General features: G+C 40.9%; 1 protein-coding gene across 1 annotated transcript; it reads left to right on the top strand.

Moving 5' to 3' along the window:
- Positions 1–911: 911 nt before the first annotated feature.
- Positions 912–17430, top strand: RGS13 (regulator of G protein signaling 13). The gene is made up of 4 exons (XM_089518725.1): positions 912–979; positions 8580–8641; positions 11382–11548; positions 17034–17430. Exons 1-4 carry the CDS (start codon positions 912–914, stop codon positions 17241–17243), a joined length of 507 nt encoding a protein of 168 aa, XP_089374851.1. The 3' UTR covers positions 17244–17430.
- The last annotated feature ends 2199 nt before the right edge of the window (positions 17431–19629 follow it).

Here is a 19629-nt window from a genome sequence, read left to right as displayed (position 1 = left end):
TTGAAGGCACACAAGAAATATGCTCATTATTTAATTAAGTTTTAGGGGTGTTAGTGTAGCTTGTTTATAGTCTTTATAAGCCACCTTGGATCCCATGCCAGATGGCATATGAATGAAATGAAAGAAAATAAATGAAGGGAAATGTCAGTTCATATTTTCACTAACATCTAAATCAGAAGGGTGCCACATGCAACCTGCAGCCCACCGTCTCCCCAAAGTGCAACCCCTGTGACCAAAACAACAACAATTCAAAATAATTCACAGGATTGAACACACACACATGGAACCACTTGAAATGGATCAAAACACCCTGCCAGGCTCACAACCACCCAAGCCCATCCTCAACCCAAACCTTTTTTTAAAAAACCATAAAAGTGGTCAAAAATCACACCAGAAGTGATGTGATACTGCTTCCATTCATGTCAGCCATGCTAATGTGAGCCATTTTTGGGGGGGGGGATGCACCCCAGGTCTGCAGTTGCCCACCCCAATCTAGAGCAGTAGCTCAGAATGAATCCTAACAGCAACAGCCTGATGTTTTTTCCATCTCTGCAAGCCAACTTATCACTATTTACACATACAAATCAGGAAATACAGAATTTATGCTTATTTGAGCCCTGTTGGTCTGTATGCTTAATGTGCTTTCTGCTACATTCATGAAATCAGAATCAGATTTTGGTGTCTTCTACTTTTTCTTCTTCTGGTTTTGGGGGGTGCATTTGTTTGTTTGCTTGCTATCCATACACATTTTTTAAAAAGTCCATTAAAGAGGAAAGTACTGAATAGCAGTCCAGTACCTTCTAACTATTAGTGCCAGGGGGCATCCATCAGAATACACCCTGAGTCTTTTAAGAATATACCAGTACACAGGTATCAAATGTTTAAATTCATTTTTCACCCTTATTTCCAGGATGATGAGTCCCAGCATCTGCTGGCTTTGCAACATATTCAGAGATGGCAGAGATGGAACTGCTTCCAAGTAAGTACTGTCCCACCTGAAATAAACATTCGTTATGGAACATAGCATGAAGAATTATATTCCAGTTGTCTTTTATGGAATGAATCATAGCTGCTCAAAACTCTTTGGCTAAAAAATGAGATACTAAGGCTTTCAATGACAGTGATCCATATTTAATTGGGATGTGAAAATTTATCAGTTTCATGTACATTTCTTCAATCCTTTAATCAACGTCATGTCATTTAAATTGCACATAAGGCTCAAGACTTTTTTTCCTTCCTGAATGGAAATTCATGCTCAGTTTGAGATTCACCTTTTCTAATGAACTTATGTTTGCACACTTTTCTTAATGTTTATGCATTTTCCCCATTGACTGAAGTGTGTTTCTATGCATTTTTCTCAAAACTATGCATTTTTGGTCCTGCACATTTATGAATGTAATTCCAGAAAGAAGGGGGGGGGGAATACTTAGAGGCAGTGGAATCACAATGCTGTAGAAATAAAAAAAACAATTCCTTTAGAAATAGAGAAGAAATAACTTTTAAAATAAGTTTGCAGACTATGAATTGGATAGATTCATTTTTAAAAAAAAAATCTGTTAGCATGAATTTATGTTCCATCCCATTTTAAACCTATATATTTCAATCAAAGAACTTTAAAAATTCAGCTGACTTCAAAGTGTTTAACTGTGGCTAGATCTTGTGCACAGTTAATGAGCAAAGAGGATGTTGGACAGTAACATTTGTGTTGAGTAATGCTGAAAAGTATCAACAATCTAATTTTAATGAAGCAAAAGACCTTGTTTTTTTTATTTTTATGGCTTAATTCCTACATCACTCTTCTTATAAATCTCAGAAGGCCCTAATCTGACTAAAATTAGCTGTGGATAAATCCAGTAGAAACCAATGGAGGGATTAGTCATGGCTAAATTTAGCTCCTAGTGTTGCTGTATGAATCTGCTCAAATAGTGAAACCAATTCCCAACTAATAAGTTGCCAAAACCTTATCAAAATAAATTAGTGGAAAAGTGAGGCTACAGAGGTGATTTTGGCATGCTATAAAGACAAGGCACCACTTCCTAATACCAAGAGGAGATTGCTCTCTGCCCACCACTTGTAGAATCAGTGGAAGCATATTATAAACATTAATATACAGTTCAACACAATTTATTGGTGTGGGTAGATATATGTGATTATCCTCAGCCACAGCTTGGAAGCTTATCAGACGCTCACAGAAAGAATGGCCACCAGTTGGGGAGTCTGGGAACCATAGTCCAAAAAGTAATTGTTGAACTCTTCCATCAGGGTATGCTGTCGTATGGTGAAACAACCTACCATTCATTAATATTGGTGGGGAGGGGTAGTTGTTTTGATATCACATTGGAAGACTTGCAAGGTAGCTTAAAGCTAAATGGCATATTATATTAATTATGCTTTTCAGAAAGTGTGCTTAATATTAAACACACACATTTCCTGCTGAAAATTTCCTCATGACATTACTGCTCCCAGTGGAACTTGAATGTCAGCTATTAATTTTGAGGGCAAATAGCCATGGATAAGGGTGGCAATTTTGTTCAGAAACTGGAGCAGCACTATGATACAGATTAGGTTTAGCACCAAGTAGTTGCTTTCCCTTACAAGCAAAAATGGTAGTATTAATTCTGCCTTTGAAAACATGATTGCCTCTTTAAGAGGCAAGCCCAGAATGCCCCAATATTAATAGGCAATGAGATGGCTTTGAAAGAGAAGTCAATAGGACCATTTGGGGCCTGCATCACCTCTTCATAAACCAAAACAATTAAGGGGCTGTATGATGATACTAACTACTAAAGAAAATTAATTCAGTTCTAGCTTATTTTAAGTCAGCTGTTAGTTATATTAGTTGTATGTTGTACTGTTTCCCATTTTTAAAAAAATACTACGTAGTTTCCACTGTAGACAGCTAGCATAGTGTTGAAGATAAATTGTTGGATTAGGCATCCAACAAGACATTACAAGTAACATTTTTGCCCTCCCACAAAGGGATTTCCTCAGAAATGTGTGCCTTAGTGATCAGATTTGCAAATTAAGCCCATGTTTACCTCCTAGTGAAAGCACATGAAAGGCAAGAGATGGAAGAAAGGAAACACATGTGCTATCTCACACTGTGCTATCTCAAAAGTATATGTCAGTATATATGTTCTCGTATATGTTCTTTTATTCTGTATCCCTTTTTTTACCTGTGCTGGTCTATGACCATAATAAAGATGAACTGATCTATGTCAGAAAGATGCCCTGGGGTGTTTCACCTCTTGAGAGAATACTTTGGGGGGGGGGGGAGAGAACTTGCTAGACATGTTGTCCACTTTGATTCTTGAATAGATGTTGAAACCTTGCTTTAGCAATAAAACTCACAGGGTGGCCTTGATTCAGACATTCTTTCCTGATGTGATCTAACCTTTGTTATAAAGGTAAGCTAGAGACAACCCTAAGCAATTCAAAAGATGGGCATCATATACGTGAAAATGTAACAGATCAAAGCTCTAAGTTATTTCTGTACTGAATTCATTAATAAAAAGATGCATAGCTGGGCTGATAGACTCACTGATGTTCCTCTTACAAGTCCTGGGGTAAGGCTAGAGGTGTGAAATAAAAAGCAGTGGATAAAACCACACATGGATTAGTCATTCCTTTCAAAAAATTCAGTGAAGTATGCTGATGGAAGAGCCAAAGAAGGACAGCAGGCTGGTTTAGAAGGCACAGGACAAGGTCTGGCACACACTACATTCTCATACAAGAGAGAAATGGCTGAGGTCTAATCTGTACTGCAGAATTAGTGCAGTTTGACACTGCTTTAACTGCCATAACTCCATCCTACGGAATCCTGGGATTTGTGGTTTATTGTGGCATCACAGCTCTCTGACAGAGAAGGCTAAATATCTCGTAAAACTACAAATCCCAGAATTCCATAGCATTGAGCCATGGCTGTTAAAGAAGTGTCAAACGGTGTTATTTCTGCAGTGCAGGCTAGATATGAAAGACTCAGGGAAATTGATGGGGAGGTTACCTTATTCTGAGTAAATGCACCAGGTGTAAAACATTTCTGTGCTTTATGAAAGACGCTTGCACAAACAAAACAGCCACTACAGTATCACTGCCCCGGTTTCTATGTACAAAAGGGGACCTCTGGTTTCTAGTCCAGGTAGACTTCCCTGCTGCAACACATTCTTGACCAGAGAAACAATGGCCCCCACTTCTCTGAATGGTAAAAAAGGCTCTCCTGTGGTGGAAAAAAGTATTCTGGACTTGGCATTGGATTTAATGTAAAACACATGACATCTGCAGCATATATGTTCCTGCCAGAGGTTCAAGAGACTTTGCTGTGTGAAGCCAAATACAAGTCTAACTGCAGAGGCCAACTAGACTAGAGATAATCTCTTTGCTTTGCCTGGTAGTAGGAACAGGTCTGGAAAGAAGCAGATTTTCTGTCTCAGCTCACATTTCAAAAAGAAGGCACAGTGCAACCTGAGGTTCTAATTTTCATCCAGCAAATAGTGTGGATCTCCAAATCACATTGGCTGCAGTTCCCCATTGTATACCCTTAACCAAAGAACAATACACTCCTTCTATCTGAAATGGTCGTCCTCTTCCACCAAGCACACAGCTTCAGGAGGGAGGAAGGGGACATCTGCCTAGTCAGCCAGATCAGCCTAATCAACCCTGGAGATCAGTGGGGTGGCAGATTGCGTAGCCAGATCGCCCTCACATCCATCCATGAATATTACCCTGTCAGTTGCAAACTTTTTGACACTGGCTGTTAAAATTAGAGAGAGCAAAATACTATAAAGAGATCTGACTAACGGATCTATATCCTAGTGCTATAATTACATAATCAAGATAATCCTCAATGTTGTAATCCAATCTGACAACTTAATTTTATTCTTAACTTTCTGAATTTAATGAAACCTTTCTATTTTATATTGGTTTCATGTTATATGAAATATTTCCATTCATATGTTTCATGTTATTGTATGCCTTGATAGGTCTATTGACCGTGAATAAAAATTGATTGGTTGACTGATTGAGTTCTCAAAGCTCCTTGTCTTTGGCTATGCTGGTTAGACTGTTGGGACTTGCGATCCAAGAACTTCCTGAAGGACAACACAAGTTTCACCCCTGTTGACCAAAGCCTTTTGATCACACCAAACTCATTCTGTTGTGCTGACCAAAAATTGTTTTGTCTATGCATCCCCCTTCGGTAGGGCATGGAGGTTTGTGACCTTCTGAGTTATGATCATCTCTCCCGTTCAAAAGACTGAGAGCAGAGGCAGAAAAGTTTTCCTACTGTTGCCAAGGTGGTTTAAACTAAGAGTGTTGTTTTTTCCTCCCAGTGAGTCTTTCACTGCTAGCAACAACAACAATGACCTTAGAACCAGGGGATTTACTAGAATAAGTTAAAAATGCTCCAAGGCAAAGGACTGAGATGATTATAACTTGACAAGGTTGTAAAATACACCAAGCAGCTGTTGCTCCAGGCAGGTTTATGAAAGTTTTGTTTGAGCTCAGTGTCCAAAGGCCAATTTTTCTTTTAATCAAGGATGGATTATAATTGAATTTTGTAATAATTAAGTGGCTTTGGAGTGTATTTGGAAACTGATGGCAAGCCGAGAGAGAAGAAGAAATCCACCTCTAAGTTTCAGTTTGGAAGCCAATGACAGGCAGTTCAAGATGGCTAATCCTTTCCATTTCCTAAATGTCAGACTCTCAGTGACTTCATTTCCCTATTTCTGAGCAGGTACAACGTACATCAGGCTGTCCACGTCAGATTGTTTCTGTTTTCTTCATTCTGTTTAATAAATACTAGAAGCTATGACCGGGACCCCTCATTACTTTGTGTTGGGCCATGTGCAATAACAGTAAATTAAATTCTAACATTCATGAGGCAGTTGTGTCTTTGTAAGACAATTATACAGCTTCCCACAGTGGCATGTTTAAGGCTGGTCCTGTGGTCTGACATTTCTTTTCACAAGTAGCTGATTTTTATTTCTTTTTATATGCTCTTCTTAGAATTGTGGAATCATAGAATCATTCAGCTAGAAGAGACCACAAGGGCCATCAAGTCCAACCCTCTGCCATGCAGGAATACATAATCAAAGCAACCCTGGCAGATGGCTATCCAGCCTCTGTTTAAAAACCCCCAAAGAAGAAGACTCCAACACTCCGAGGGAGTTGTCCCACTGTCTAACAGCTCTAACTGTCAGGAAGCTCTTCCTAAGGTTTAGGTGGAACACTTTTCTTGTAGTTGAAAACTATTGCTCCATTTCCTAGTCTTTGGCATAAACGAAAACAATCTTGCTCCATCTTTAATACAACATCTCTTCTAATATATAAATATAGGAGCTTATCACATGGACAATGGAGAATGGGCCCATCGTGGAATGGAAAGGGCAGGAAGGGAACAGAACAGTTCTTGAAAATCTACCTCTGTGGGATGGATGGGGAATGGAATGAGGATTTCTTGCAGCATCAGCTGTGTTCCCCCATGCGGCAAAGTGGATGATATCCCCAGTCTATTCCCTTCCTGCCCCCTTCTGTTCCGCACCAGGCCCGTTCTCCAGGGACCGTGGGATAAGCTCCATAGCTATCATGTCATCTCTTTACCTCTTCTTTCCCAAGCTAAACATACTCCCTAAGCCACTCCTCACAGGGCATGTTTTCCAGACCTTTCACCATTTTGGTCACATTCCTCTGGACACTCTCCAGCTTGTCAATAACCCTTTTGAATTTTGGTGCCCAGAACTGGACATAGTATTCCAGGTGAGTTCTGAGCAAAGTAGAATAGAGTGGTGCTATTACTTCCCTTAATCTATACCCCTATTGATATAGCCTAGGACCATACTGGCTTTTTTTTTATTTAGCGGCTGCATCATATTGTTGACTCATGTTCAACTGGAGTCTACTAAGACTCTCAATTATCTTTTGCATTCACTATTGTCAAATCAGGTGTCAACCGTCCTATATATTAGCTTTTCATATATATTTTTCTACCTAAATGTAGTACCTTACATTTCTCACTGTCAAAATTCATTTTGTTAGTTTTGGTCTAGCTTTCTAATCAATTATGGTCATTTTGAATTTTGATCCTGTCCCCTGAGGTATTAGCTACCACTCCTAACTTGTTGTCATCTGCAAATTTGATTACATGCACTGTCTACAGGACAGAACCCTGTAGCACCCCATTAGTAACTTCTCTCTTGGATAAATGTGACCACCTGACTCACCAGGCCGGTCCAGTTGCTGTGGGGGGTAGGAGTCGGATGGCTCTCTCTGGTGGTCCGTGGCGCAAATTGGCACAGACTTCTGGGCTCAGCACGTCGGCACAGGCCAGCCAGCGGCGCTTCCAGTCTGGAGCAGACTGCAACTCCCAGGTACCCTGGAAGCACTGCACCATTGGGTGGATTGGCCGCTTCCAACCAGGCCAGGACTTCAATTCCCAGGCCCCCCCTGGGAACAGAAGTTGGCCATGTTCGGTGGCTGCGGGGGCTGCAGCCCTGTTATTGGCCAGGAGGCTGGGATGGGGCAGTTCCACCCTTCCTGGATGCTGATTGGCCGGCCGGCCCATTTAGGGCCACGCAGCTCTGGCACTTGGCACCATTATCTTTGCCAGCTCCCACCCTCCCTCCCTCCCTCCCTCGTTCAGGGTTGATAAGTTCTGTCACAACTTTCCAGGGGCAGCAGCATAGGTCTTGGATCTGATGGGCGTGGTTTCCTTTGCTGCAGAGCACCAGATCGGGAGTCACATGGGGACCCAGAGGTGCTGAGGGTCTAGCAATGTCCCCAATGCGGGGGGCAACATTGATACAGCATTCCATGGTGACAAGGGGTGAAGAAGCACATATGCGCATAACCAGCTCCCAAACTTTAGCCGGTTCCTCCTCTGTCATCCCGAAGCCTGGCCAGGTTGGTAGATGGCAGATCCAGACCATATGCTTTTCGGGCCAACCCTCTACTTGCTATTTTAATAAAGTTGTGGCCTTTTTCTGCCAATTGGGTGTCTGTTGTGTTATTCCACCTTTCCTCCTTTGCACAGCAAAGAGAAGCCATTGTTGAGTATCCTTTGGGTTCAATCTGTCAACTCACTACAAATCCACCTAACAGTAGCATTTTCAAACCCACATTTTACTACCATTTTTACAAGGATATTATGGGAGACCTTGTCAATGGTGTTACTGAAATCAAGATACACCCCATTCACAGAATTCCCTTCAACTACCAAGTTTGTAACTCTAGCAAAAAAGAGGTAAGATCAGTCTGGCATGACTGATTTTTGAGAAACCAGTAATTATTTGGGTCTTTCTCCCCCCCACACACACTTTCCCCCTTCTTTCCTGGTCTCCTGGGATGACTTATGTTTGCCAGGAATTCTCAAAGATTATTGCTAGTAATTCTTTTCCTTCAGAAAGTTCATCCAGGGTAGTCTCCCACCCAGGTAATTCACAACTGGGTCCAGAGGGTCTTTGTACTAAACCACCTGCCTCTGCAAACCAGGGGAACATTATCAGCATCCTTTCCTTTAGACATAGTTACTAGTCATGAAGCTATTTGCCATTCTAAACTCATGATCTTTCTTTTCTTTCTCAAAGAATAAGCCTGGAGGAAGTGCTGCAGTGGTCCCAGTCCTTTGAAAAGCTAATGGCTACTAAATGTGAGTAGTCACATCATTACTCAGCACAGCACTAAATTGAGGATAATGACCCCAGACCCATAAAATTTTCCTTAAGTCCCCAAATTTCTAGCATTCCAGTAACTTACAGCTTCAGTTGAGTATTTAGAAATACAGTTTAGACAGCTTAACAAAGGGGATAAGCAAAATTACCAGCACACATAGCAAATGTCAGAGTTCTAGGTGTGAATGATTTTCAGTGTCTCACTGTCTGCAATCCTAGAAACTTCGAGAGTGGAGGAAAATTTCACTGGAAGGGAAGAATTTTTATAGGGAGGCCCCATCCCACCCTCCATATCTTTACCCTTGTGAGAAGTATGCGGGAGTCATGGGCCGAACAAGAGGTGCCTTCTTTTAGCTTCCCTCTCCATCATTCAGTTCATGAGCTGATACTTCTGGGAAGGGGAGGCTGACTAACATATTTGATAGATAATTAATTGTCCTGTTTTATAAGGTTGACTAACTTATACAAGTGTCTGTCGCCACACTCATGACAAAACAAGAAGTGAGCAGTGAAATCAGTCCTCATGTACAATAGGCTCAAATCCCACTCAGCCCAGGCCTGGTTTTTGTTTCTGTTTTCTTTTTAAGCAGATGGATCTACAGAAGTTCTGTGGGATGTGTTTGTGGACATATGCATTTGCATCCAACAACTTGCTAATAGTGTATGTGTGAGGAAGCAGGCCTATATTCAACCAAGCACTGGATATTTTAAAACCTGAGTAGGAGCTCCAGGTTATGTTGTATGTGAAAAGAAATAAACAAATCACAAATCTTTGGATACCTCTGGCAAATGAGGTGTTGTGGATGAACATGTAAAAAGGGCCATTTAATTGATGGCCTCTCAAATGTGAGGTCTGCATTAGCTATATGAAAATCAGCTTTAATGCTATTCTGATACTAGGCAACCCTTTCCCTATTATTTCCTCCTGTTTTTTAAAATTAAATTGCGGTTTTACAATGTTTAAGCCCTAAGGGTTTTTATTTCTTTGCCCTTTATTTTAATTGCTGTAGTGGTACAAGGTCTCTTTTTTTCCTGCCCTCTGTCTTAAACTGCCCTTTAAATTTCATTTTATACTATACCAGCGGCATTTTATTGCATTTTTGTTAAAAGCCATGCAGAGAACCACAGTTCTAGAGGCAGTCTGTAGAGTGTGTACTTGTGTCTGTGTATATTTCACCATGATGAACTAGATGGGCTTAGAATGGTAAACCTTCACAGACAGTCCAACTGCTTCTGAGCAAGGGCTGCATTCTCAACTCTTTTAAGGGAAAAAGAGTTACCATTTGCCTAGAATATTCATTCAACCTAGCCAGTAGAGTCTGATTCTCTAAGACTCTCCAAATCTTAGCAAAATACTTTTGTATACTAAGGAAAGGTCTGCCCAAGCCAAAAAGATGCATCTAGATAACAACAGCAAAGAAAGAAAGAAAGAAAGAAAGAAAGGCCACAACTTCTGACAAATTCTCCCACACACTTGCACAAACCTCTTTTAGGAGTCTAGAACATACCTTTGAAGGTGGCATGGACAGGAGAGTTCTCTCCAGGAAAGCAGGAAATGTAATAGTAATGTAATGAAGTCTGAGCCAGTTATGGAAACAGGAATCCCATTTCTCAACCATGGTGGGGGATTGTTTTTGTTTTAAGTAAACCACACCTCAAATCCCAATGTGATAATAATAGTATTGTGTCAATATTCACTCTGGACAACTTGCTATGGTTGCACTGGCAGCTCTAAATCAGGTTTAAGCAATAAGTGGCCATCCTGAGATGTTGCTGGACTGGAATTTCCATGATCCTTAGCAATGGCTATACTAGCACTGGCTAGATTGGTGGGAGCTACAGATATCTGGAGGACCACACATCCCCCCCCCACACACACACACACATAGAGAGAGACACAGTACTAAACAGTCACTGCACATAAGTACATGAATGCACACACACACACAGAGTCAATGAAAACAGCTATATGCAACAGTTTGACCATAATGTTAACATTGGTAAAAAGGTACCTAAGAAGGAGGCTGAGTGGTAATGGATGGGTTGAGTTTCCCATCTCTTCCTGCATTACACAGCTCAAAGGAAGACCAAGGAATCTGTGGCCCGCAAGATGTTGTTGGACTCCAGTTCACATCCAGCCATCATATGAAATAAGAAATATAGCCCAACAACACTGGAAAGCCACCTCTCCCTCAGCCCCAGTCTAAAGAAACAGCTGCTTTTAACTAGCATACTTCCTATTATTGGCTGCTGTCTAGGGGTAGAAAGACAACAGGATATGCTATGGCATAATGGTATAATAGGCCCTTTCACACTATTTAAATACAACACTAAATTTCCTTTGATTTGCCATATAGGGATGTGTTCAAATTTTCTGACTGAGAATTCTAAATGAGTTTCTGCCAGTGCAGATCTCACATTTCCAAAGGATAACAGCATGGCAGTTACAGTGAAATCACAGCACTATACAGTGATTGTGTAATGTGAAAGGATCTCATGTCATAGTGAAAATGTTCTGAACAGTTCTAGTGTGGAGTGTTATGTGATTTTCTGCCTCACGTAACAAAGTACCATAGCTGTCTTTGAGTGGATTGTGGTCTAAAAGGAGATGGACCATCTCACTGCAAAACTTGTATGTATCTGGGAGGGTGACTCTGGGAATTAATTAGAAAAGGAGCAATCCAGACTCTGCCCCTGACCAGCCTACATGGTTTTCAGATGGGCCAATCATCTACAAGTCCTACCTGAAGACTGAATACAGTGATGAGAACATTGAATTTTGGATGGCTTGTGAAAAGTATAAGAAGATTGCATCCCAGAGGAAAAGAATTGCAGTGGCGCAGAAACTTTTCAAGGAGTATATTCAGCCTAAGGCTCCAAGAGAGGTAAATTTAAGACTCAGGAAAGGAATACAGATGGTCTGTTTTGCTTTTAAAAATTGGTGTGTGAATGCTTTTTGTTGGCATTAAAAACTAAAGGCTGCAGAAACAGTATTTTCATGGCAATGCTCAAAAATGTCTGCAGCCAAGTCTATACTAAAAGAAGGAAACTCCACTGCAGTCCCAGAATATAGATAAAAGAGGAGGTATCAGAACTTCAACATCTTCATTCATGCCTGCTCATTTCTCAGGACATTCAGGACTTGGGAGCATCTGTTGTAGAAATATGCAAAAAAAAATCTACAGTGGACTTTTTGAGGGGTTTGGTTTTGGTGGATTCAGTCTCATCCTCACTTTCCAGCTTATCTCTAGGCTGGTCACTATTTGTGATTGAGAATCCTCTCAGTGATGTAGGGCTAGATGTACACGTTTGAACAGTATGTGAAGGAAATATCACTTTTCCCCTGGTTTAGTCAATGAGAATTTAAAACATGCACACATAAGGAAGGGAAAAACAGATCCTATCTGGTGGCTTAAAAAAAAATCAGAAACAGGAACAGGCCAAACATGGGGGTTGGAAAGGATATCTGTAGATAATGACTTCATAGATGGGCACATTGCTGTTACTGTGTAATTCTAAGAAGAATCAGCATATTTCTAGTCTAGGGCAGGATAAGATATTCTCCTTGAAGGAGGACTCACTTGTTCCATGATACTCTCTATGATGTCTGATAAGACATCATGATGAATGCCAGGGCTGTTGTCTTCACCCTTTATGTCAGCCCTCCCTGACTGGCAGATTTACAATAGCAGGATGCTGCTCACCAAATAAACAAAAACTCCACTACAAGTAGGGAGAGTCTGAACTTTTTCTGAAGCATGTCTACTCTTGAATCAGTGTACCACACTGAGATCCTGACTTGTGAGCATTCTGCTGCTCTTTGAAGATGTGAAGTCCACAAAGGTGTAGAACAGCATACATTCTTCACTGAGGATGGACACATCCAAATGGGGCACAGTTCCAGGAAATACAAGAGTTCTGCTCTGAGAGCAGGGAGCATTTGGAGACTTCAGTTTTTCTAAAGAGATGTTGTGTAGAACATGATGTTCTTTATGTCTTATGCCTTTTTCTCCCAGCATCTAAATTGTATGACTCTCTGAAGGCATTGCATGGAATAATGAGAAGGTGAACAAGTTTATCAAGTCCAGGGTTCATTTTTGCTTTCCCTTGGATTTTGGTAGCCCGCATCCAGTCTTATTGGATCTCCTGACACCCCAATAGCCTCCAATATTTCACAGATGAAAACCGGGACATGTGTGGTCAAGATGGCAAAAGGTTATTAATGAGGAACACAGGCTATGACTAGCTTCAGCAGTTTGCTTTTCCCTCTGTCTGCTAAGAAGGGCAAGATTCTGCCCCCTTCTCCCCCTTCAGCTGACTTAATTGATTGCAAATTATTTGAATTCAGTTTGCAGCTACCAAAGTAGGATAAAGTAGGAAAGTGGGAGCAGGAAAGAGAAACTGGGACATCTTAAAAGTAGCTGAAAAAGTGGAACAAGAGATGATATGGGACTGACCCTGCCAAACTGGAACAATTGAAGGATATGCACCCGTTATCAAAAAATACATTGCAGTAAACAAATTGAGTCAGTGTTTTTTCAATTAAAAATAAAACAAAAATGACCAGAATGCCACATTATAGCTGGGCCTACTAATGTTTTGTAGGTTGTTTATATCAAGGGCCAACCCTTCCCTTGAAGAAAGTTAGGCAGCCATCTCAGGTGGTAGATGTTTAGAGCAGAACTAGGGAGCAGAGATAGCATGTACCATATGGTGTGCCTTTTTTTTTTTTTTTTTAGGTATTTATATCCCGCCCTTCAGCCCTAATGGCTATCAGGGCGGCTTATATTTATTATTATTTTTAACCAGACAGTTCCCTGCCCGCAGGCTTACAATCTAAAAGACACGACACAAAAGGAGAAGGGAATGATGAGGGGGGAGGGGATCAGGTCCAGCATTCTTCTCTCCCTCTGAGGCCTGGACCAAGGCAGATGGACCGGAGGGAGGGCTCTGCTTCTTCCAGGCAGGCCTGGTGCAGCTCGCCTGCCTCTCTCTCCCAGATGGTGGCTGAAGGGAGGGCTGGTCCTCTTCGAGGAAGGCACTTGGAGCTCGCCTGCCTCTCACTCCCCTTCCAGATGGTGGCTGAAGGGAGGGCTGGTCCTCTTCGAGGAAGGCATATGGCGAGTGTCTTCCCCACCCCCCCCCCACCCATCCTCCACAGATACAATAGACTGCTATCTTCACATGCAGAAGAGGTCAATGTCCCAATAGAGCCATAGGAGAATTTCCTTTGACAGTCCGATTGATCCTTGTATATCGTTTGGGGAAGAGTGTCATCTTCTCAAAGGGCCAGCTCCCACAAGACATGTAATGCAAGGGAATGCTGTAAAAGATGGGAGTATTGTCCTAGGACAGCAAATCAAGAAGATTCTAGAATGTTTTTACTACAAGCCATGTCACTAGATTTCTGCATATACTCCATATGTACTCCATGTACAATGTTCAAGGTCCTGTTTGCTTATATAACTATTTTGGTATTGGTGGTGAAGAAAGAAATAGTGGAGATATTAGGTTTAGTAGCAGGAAAAAAAATGGCCATGCTTTGATGACGTTAAAGCCATCCTCATCAGGATACAAAGCTGCCCTGATGGATCCTGAGTGGCTTAGAAGATGGAAGAGCAGTTTTGTACCCTGACGGAGATGGATTTTACTTCCACCTTCCCACTCACAGCTACACTCAGCTTCTGTCAAAAATTGACTTTTCTAGTTCAAGAGTGATGCTGCAAAAAAAAAAAAAAAGAATTTGTTAATTTTCCAGTCTTTGACCATATGTATTCCACTGTATTCTCAGTGATATTCACACTCCATTAATTTCTCTAATTCCCTTTTAAAGCTGTCCAAACTGGTAGTCATCACCACATCCTGTGGCTACAATTCCATAATTTCACTCCACACTGTCTTTAAATGTAGATTTGGCATATAATTTATTAATGGGATCAGTTTAGAACATTGGTAGGAGTCATGTGGGCATCCAAATGCTGCTGAACTACAACTTCCAGAATCTAGTGATGAAAGTTGAAAATATTCTTAAGAATATTCATTAGTGTCTTGAGAAAATATTCTCATTCTTAGCCAATATTTGCTTAAGAGACTATTGAATATTCTCAAAAACATTCTCCAAAAGATTGTTCTCTGAGAATTTTTGTGGATTTTGTAATATTTCATTAACCCTCCAAATAAGATGCTGTAGCCAACTTTTGAGCTAGCAGGACATAGTGGTTTGAGTGTTGAACTATGACACTGGAGGCCAGGGTTTGATTCCCAGCTTGGCCATGGAAACCCACTGGGTGACCTTGGGCAAGTCATAATCTGTCAACCTCAGAGGATGGAAATGGTAAACCTTCTCTGAACAAATCTTTGCAAGAAAACCCCATGATAGGGTCGGCTTAGGAAAGGCACACAACAAAGGTGCAATACAAACTGTGCAAAGGTGCCGTGCTGGCACTGATTTTAGGGTTAGGGACCATGTGACAATGAGGGTAAGCCACACCATATGGGGAAAGATGAAGAACAGCTGTAGTGGGAATTGCAATGACAACCAAAACTCCATAATATTTGAAATACTCTATAAGGTTCAGAAACCATCTAGAATGCTCAAGAAAACTCTGTAACGTTCAAGAATAATTTAAAAGTTGAATGTTTTGTTTGTTTGGCATGGACAGACTGCCCCAAAGCATGGGTGGCTGAAAGTTGGGTGGCTGAAACATGATATCCAGCTGTTGATATACAGCTCGCTCACCCTGTGCTGCATAACAGTCTCTCTTACTAAGGCCCAGTACACACCTCCCCAAAAATCCAGGCTGGAGACATCCAGTTTTCCTGCAGAGGGACACCGCAGCAGCCAAAGTGCATGGTGTCCCTCCACCCCAAAAAGAACCCGAAAAAACGGGTTCTTCTTGGGATGCTGCACACACATCATGAGTGTGCCATTGGTGCACTCATGACATAAGCAATATGCAGCGATGTCTATATGCTGTACGTCACTTATGTCATGATGGCAGCCCCCATATGGATGGGAGGCCACCATGACACCGGTACTCGCACGTCCTAGGGTTCTGAAGCATTCTGGAACCCTAGAATTGACTGGAGGACAGCGCTTCCTGCCCATCTGTCCCAGGCCTAAAATGATTAAGCTGATCTCAGCAATGGTACTGGAATCCATTTGACTCCTGTGGGGGGACTTCAACATTCATGCTGAAACTGCTCTTTCAGTAACAGCTCAATGTTTCACATTCTTCACGAAGACTATGGGTCTACCCCAAGTGGCACCTGGCCCCACCCATGCTTTAGGCCACACAAGGTGTAATTTAAAGCAGATGATTGATTGATTGGTATATTTCATTTTAACACTTTGAAATGTTCTTGATTTTTCACAGGTGTGTTGAAGAAAACACATTAATAAGTTAAAACTATTGAAAATAGCTTCAAGAAATGTTAAAGAGAAAATTCTCCCAAACAAATCTCAAATTAGACAGTACAGAAAATATTATTCCCAAGACTTGTACTCCCAGAAGCCCTAGCTAATATATCCAACGGTGATAAATGTTGGGTGTTGCAATCCAACAACACTTGGAGGTCCACAAGATGCCAATCATGATCTATAGCATACTGATGAATTAAATCAGTGTTAAATATGCCATCTGTTCATATACAAGCCCCTGTTTTCCACTGAGATGTTATTCTGTGAAACAAATAACATCTCATGTTATAGTGAAAAGAGTAAAGAACCAGTTGGATCCATAAGAACAACAGCAACAACAAGAGCAACAACAATAACAACAATGGAAATGGTCCCCAAAACATGAAGAAAACTTAAATTATTACTGAGCGCCAAACAACAATCCTTGTTGCTGTTGTTGTTGTTGTGTCCCCCAACTGGCAAACCTCTCATGAGGTTTTCTGGCAAGATTTGTTCAGAGGGGCTTTTGCCATTGCCTTCCTCTGAGGCTGACAGAGTGTGACTTGCCCAAGATCACCCAATGGGTTTCCCTGGCTGAATGGGGTCTAAGCAAAGTGCTGGGGACAGATGCAGTTCTTGCTAAGGTGGACATTTTGCTTTCAGTTATACAAAGCAAAGTTCAATTCCCAGCATTTCCTCTTACAAGTAAGCCCATGTACAAGACATATACAGTAAAAGTAGGCATCTCCACTCCATATTTCGGGGGTTTTGCTTCTTCTTTTTAAGCATTAGCTACAAACAAGCTACTAAGTAACTGCAGCAGTGTCATTATTTCCACACCTCTCCACATTACCAAGCCTTTGGTTCTATTTCCTTTAATCTGCCCAGCCTTTATGCCTCATAATCACAATTCTCAAAAATAAAAATTAAAAAATGATATATATTTTTTTTGGAAACTACTTCCTTTCCAGATTAACATTGATAGTCCAGCAAGAGAAAGTATTATCACAAACATTCAAGAGCCAACCCAGTCCTGTTTTGATGAAGCCCAGAAGATCGTTTACTTGCACATGGAAAGGGATTCATACCCCCGGTTTCTTGGTTCAGAAATCTACCAAAGCATTATCCACAATCTTTCAAACAGAAGCAATCCATTGGTATCCATCAAAGATGGAGAATAAGGACTTGGAAGAAGCAATATTTGAGTCTTTAATAAGAGAAGTCAATACACTGGCATTGTAACTGTTCTGCCAAATGATTACCATCTGTCTTACGTTTATACCCTGAGAATTTCCAACCACCAGCTGTAACTTTTCAAATCTAGGGTGCCAAGTACATTTTCCCCTCATTTGGGCAGTTACCAAGAAAAACAAGGGCTAATTTGCCATGTCCACATGCATTTTCTCATTTCCTTTGTATTGCTGGGTGATCTAATGACTGCTGTTGATGACATGTTGCATGGGAAAGGACACACAGAGAAGGAAACACCACAGTTAATCACAGTTCAAGCAGCAAAAAGAAGATGAATTAAACCCTGGTATGTTTACAACATGACTGGGTCAGAGGCAAGAACAACCACTATGAGGTGTGCAGTGAAGAAACAAAATAGCCCAACATTTCCCAGGATTGTTGGCCACCCAGGGAAACTTACAAATGATCTCATGTGAACCGGACACTTCTTTTCCTCTTTTAAATTACCCTGGAAATTATGAGATTGAATCTTTTGGTTTTTATGCTTCAGTGCAAATTCAAAAATAAATTTCTGTATCAGCTTTGAATTATTCTTTTGAATAAGGGAATCATCATAGGTCTGATCTGCAGTAAAGAAATCATGCAGTTTGATACTGCATTAGCTGTCATAGCTCAATGCTATGGAATTCTGGGATTTGTGATTTTGTGTGATATTTAGCCTTCTCTGTCAGAGAATTTTGGTGCCACAATAAACTGCAGATCCCAGGATTTCATAGGATGGAGCCACAGCAATATTTCTGCAGCGCAGATTAGACCATAGAAATGGCCAGACCCAGTGCCTGGTGTATTTCTTATACTCAGTCTTGAAATAGAACTTGGGAAGATTACTTTTTCAAATTACAGCTCCTAGAACCTCACAGGCACATGGCCAGTTGGATTCTAACACCTGTAGTCCAAAAGATAATATTTCTATGATCTGTATCTCAGTTTCTTAAACTTGACATGAGCTGTAAGCACTTTGTAAAATGAACCAACAGCATTTCAGGTTGGTGCTTATTATAGAGTAAGTGCCACCCAGTACCTCATCATAAACAGGGTCAAAAAAATTCAGCCGGATACCTTTTTACCTCACCTACCTACTGTTTTAGAAGACTATAGTGGAGTCTTAATCAAAAAGTAAATGAGTTACAAGATGAGCTTGTGATTTCACTAAGGAATTTCACCAGCTCTTTATCATTCAAATCTTGCCCTACCTCCTGTTAAATATTCATATTTGGCAAACAGAAAACTCATCTTAATACTAGAAGACAGAATCAATCACTGTCCAAGTAACAGATGCGCTGAGCAACAATCACATGTCAAAGTAATAGATGCATGAATATAATAAATTATTAATTAATTTAAAACTGTCCCATTTTCTCCAATGTGGACCTGTCCTCCAAGGCTCACCCCAATATAGGGAAAGGTGCATTTGAATTGGGGGTACTCTCAAATTATCCCTATTGCTTAAAGCACACTGTGTGTACCTTCACCCAAAAAGGAACCATGAATTTCAATAGACAGTTCACTGCCATTGGCTGACAAAATGATACAGCTGGAAGCAAGAACAGATCCATGTGGTTGTTCAACAGTTTTCATTGTATTCAAAGGCAAGCTGTGGATTTATCAGCATTAATAAACTGTACATTTAAAAGCAGTTCATTATACCCTAGCCAGGGGAGTGCAGCGGGATTGTTTAATGAGTCATAATGACAATCACTTCACCAATTGGATTAGCCAGGCATAGCAGAAAAGAACATGAGTCTAAATTAATTCTGTGAGAGGTTTGTTTGCACATTGGCCAATGTTGATTAGTATTGTGGAAATCCTGGCATTTCCCCCTTTACCACCCTAGTCTGCCTACCCACATTACTAATTACTGTGGTAGGGAAAGGAGTTTTCTCGTCTCAATTAAATCTTTTGTTGGATTTACCTCCTGTGTACAGAAGGCATGTTTTATCCCTATGAAACTGTGATATTCTTTTTGGCAGTATATTTAGTGGCAATGAAATTATGTAATCGGTTTTTCATTTGCAAAATAAGAGAGAACAAGAAGAAGAGGAATGAATCAACCCAAGACAAGGCTGGAACAGTGCCATTACAGGTAAACAAAACATTGTCTGAAGTCTTAGTCACCACTATATCTTTTATTCAGCTTATGCAAGCGTGAACTTAGGAAAGACTCCTCCAAGCCTCTAAAGGTCCAGTTATTCTAAATGTAGGGGGCACTTCACACACTACACCCCTCTGTCCAAGTCTGTTTTCAAGATAAGTAACCATAACACAACAGGAGGCTTGAAGTTGCCTATCAGCAGTTAGCATCCGGACAGCAGACGG

This window comes from Sceloporus occidentalis, unplaced genomic scaffold (genome assembly GCF_023333645.1).
Source record: "Sceloporus occidentalis isolate IW3139 unplaced genomic scaffold, rSceOcc1.0.p SCAF_3, whole genome shotgun sequence".
Taxonomy (NCBI): domain Eukaryota; kingdom Metazoa; phylum Chordata; class Lepidosauria; order Squamata; family Phrynosomatidae; genus Sceloporus; species Sceloporus occidentalis.
Note: the sequence above shows the minus strand (reverse complement) of the source record. Positions and strands in the feature narration are given on the sequence as shown.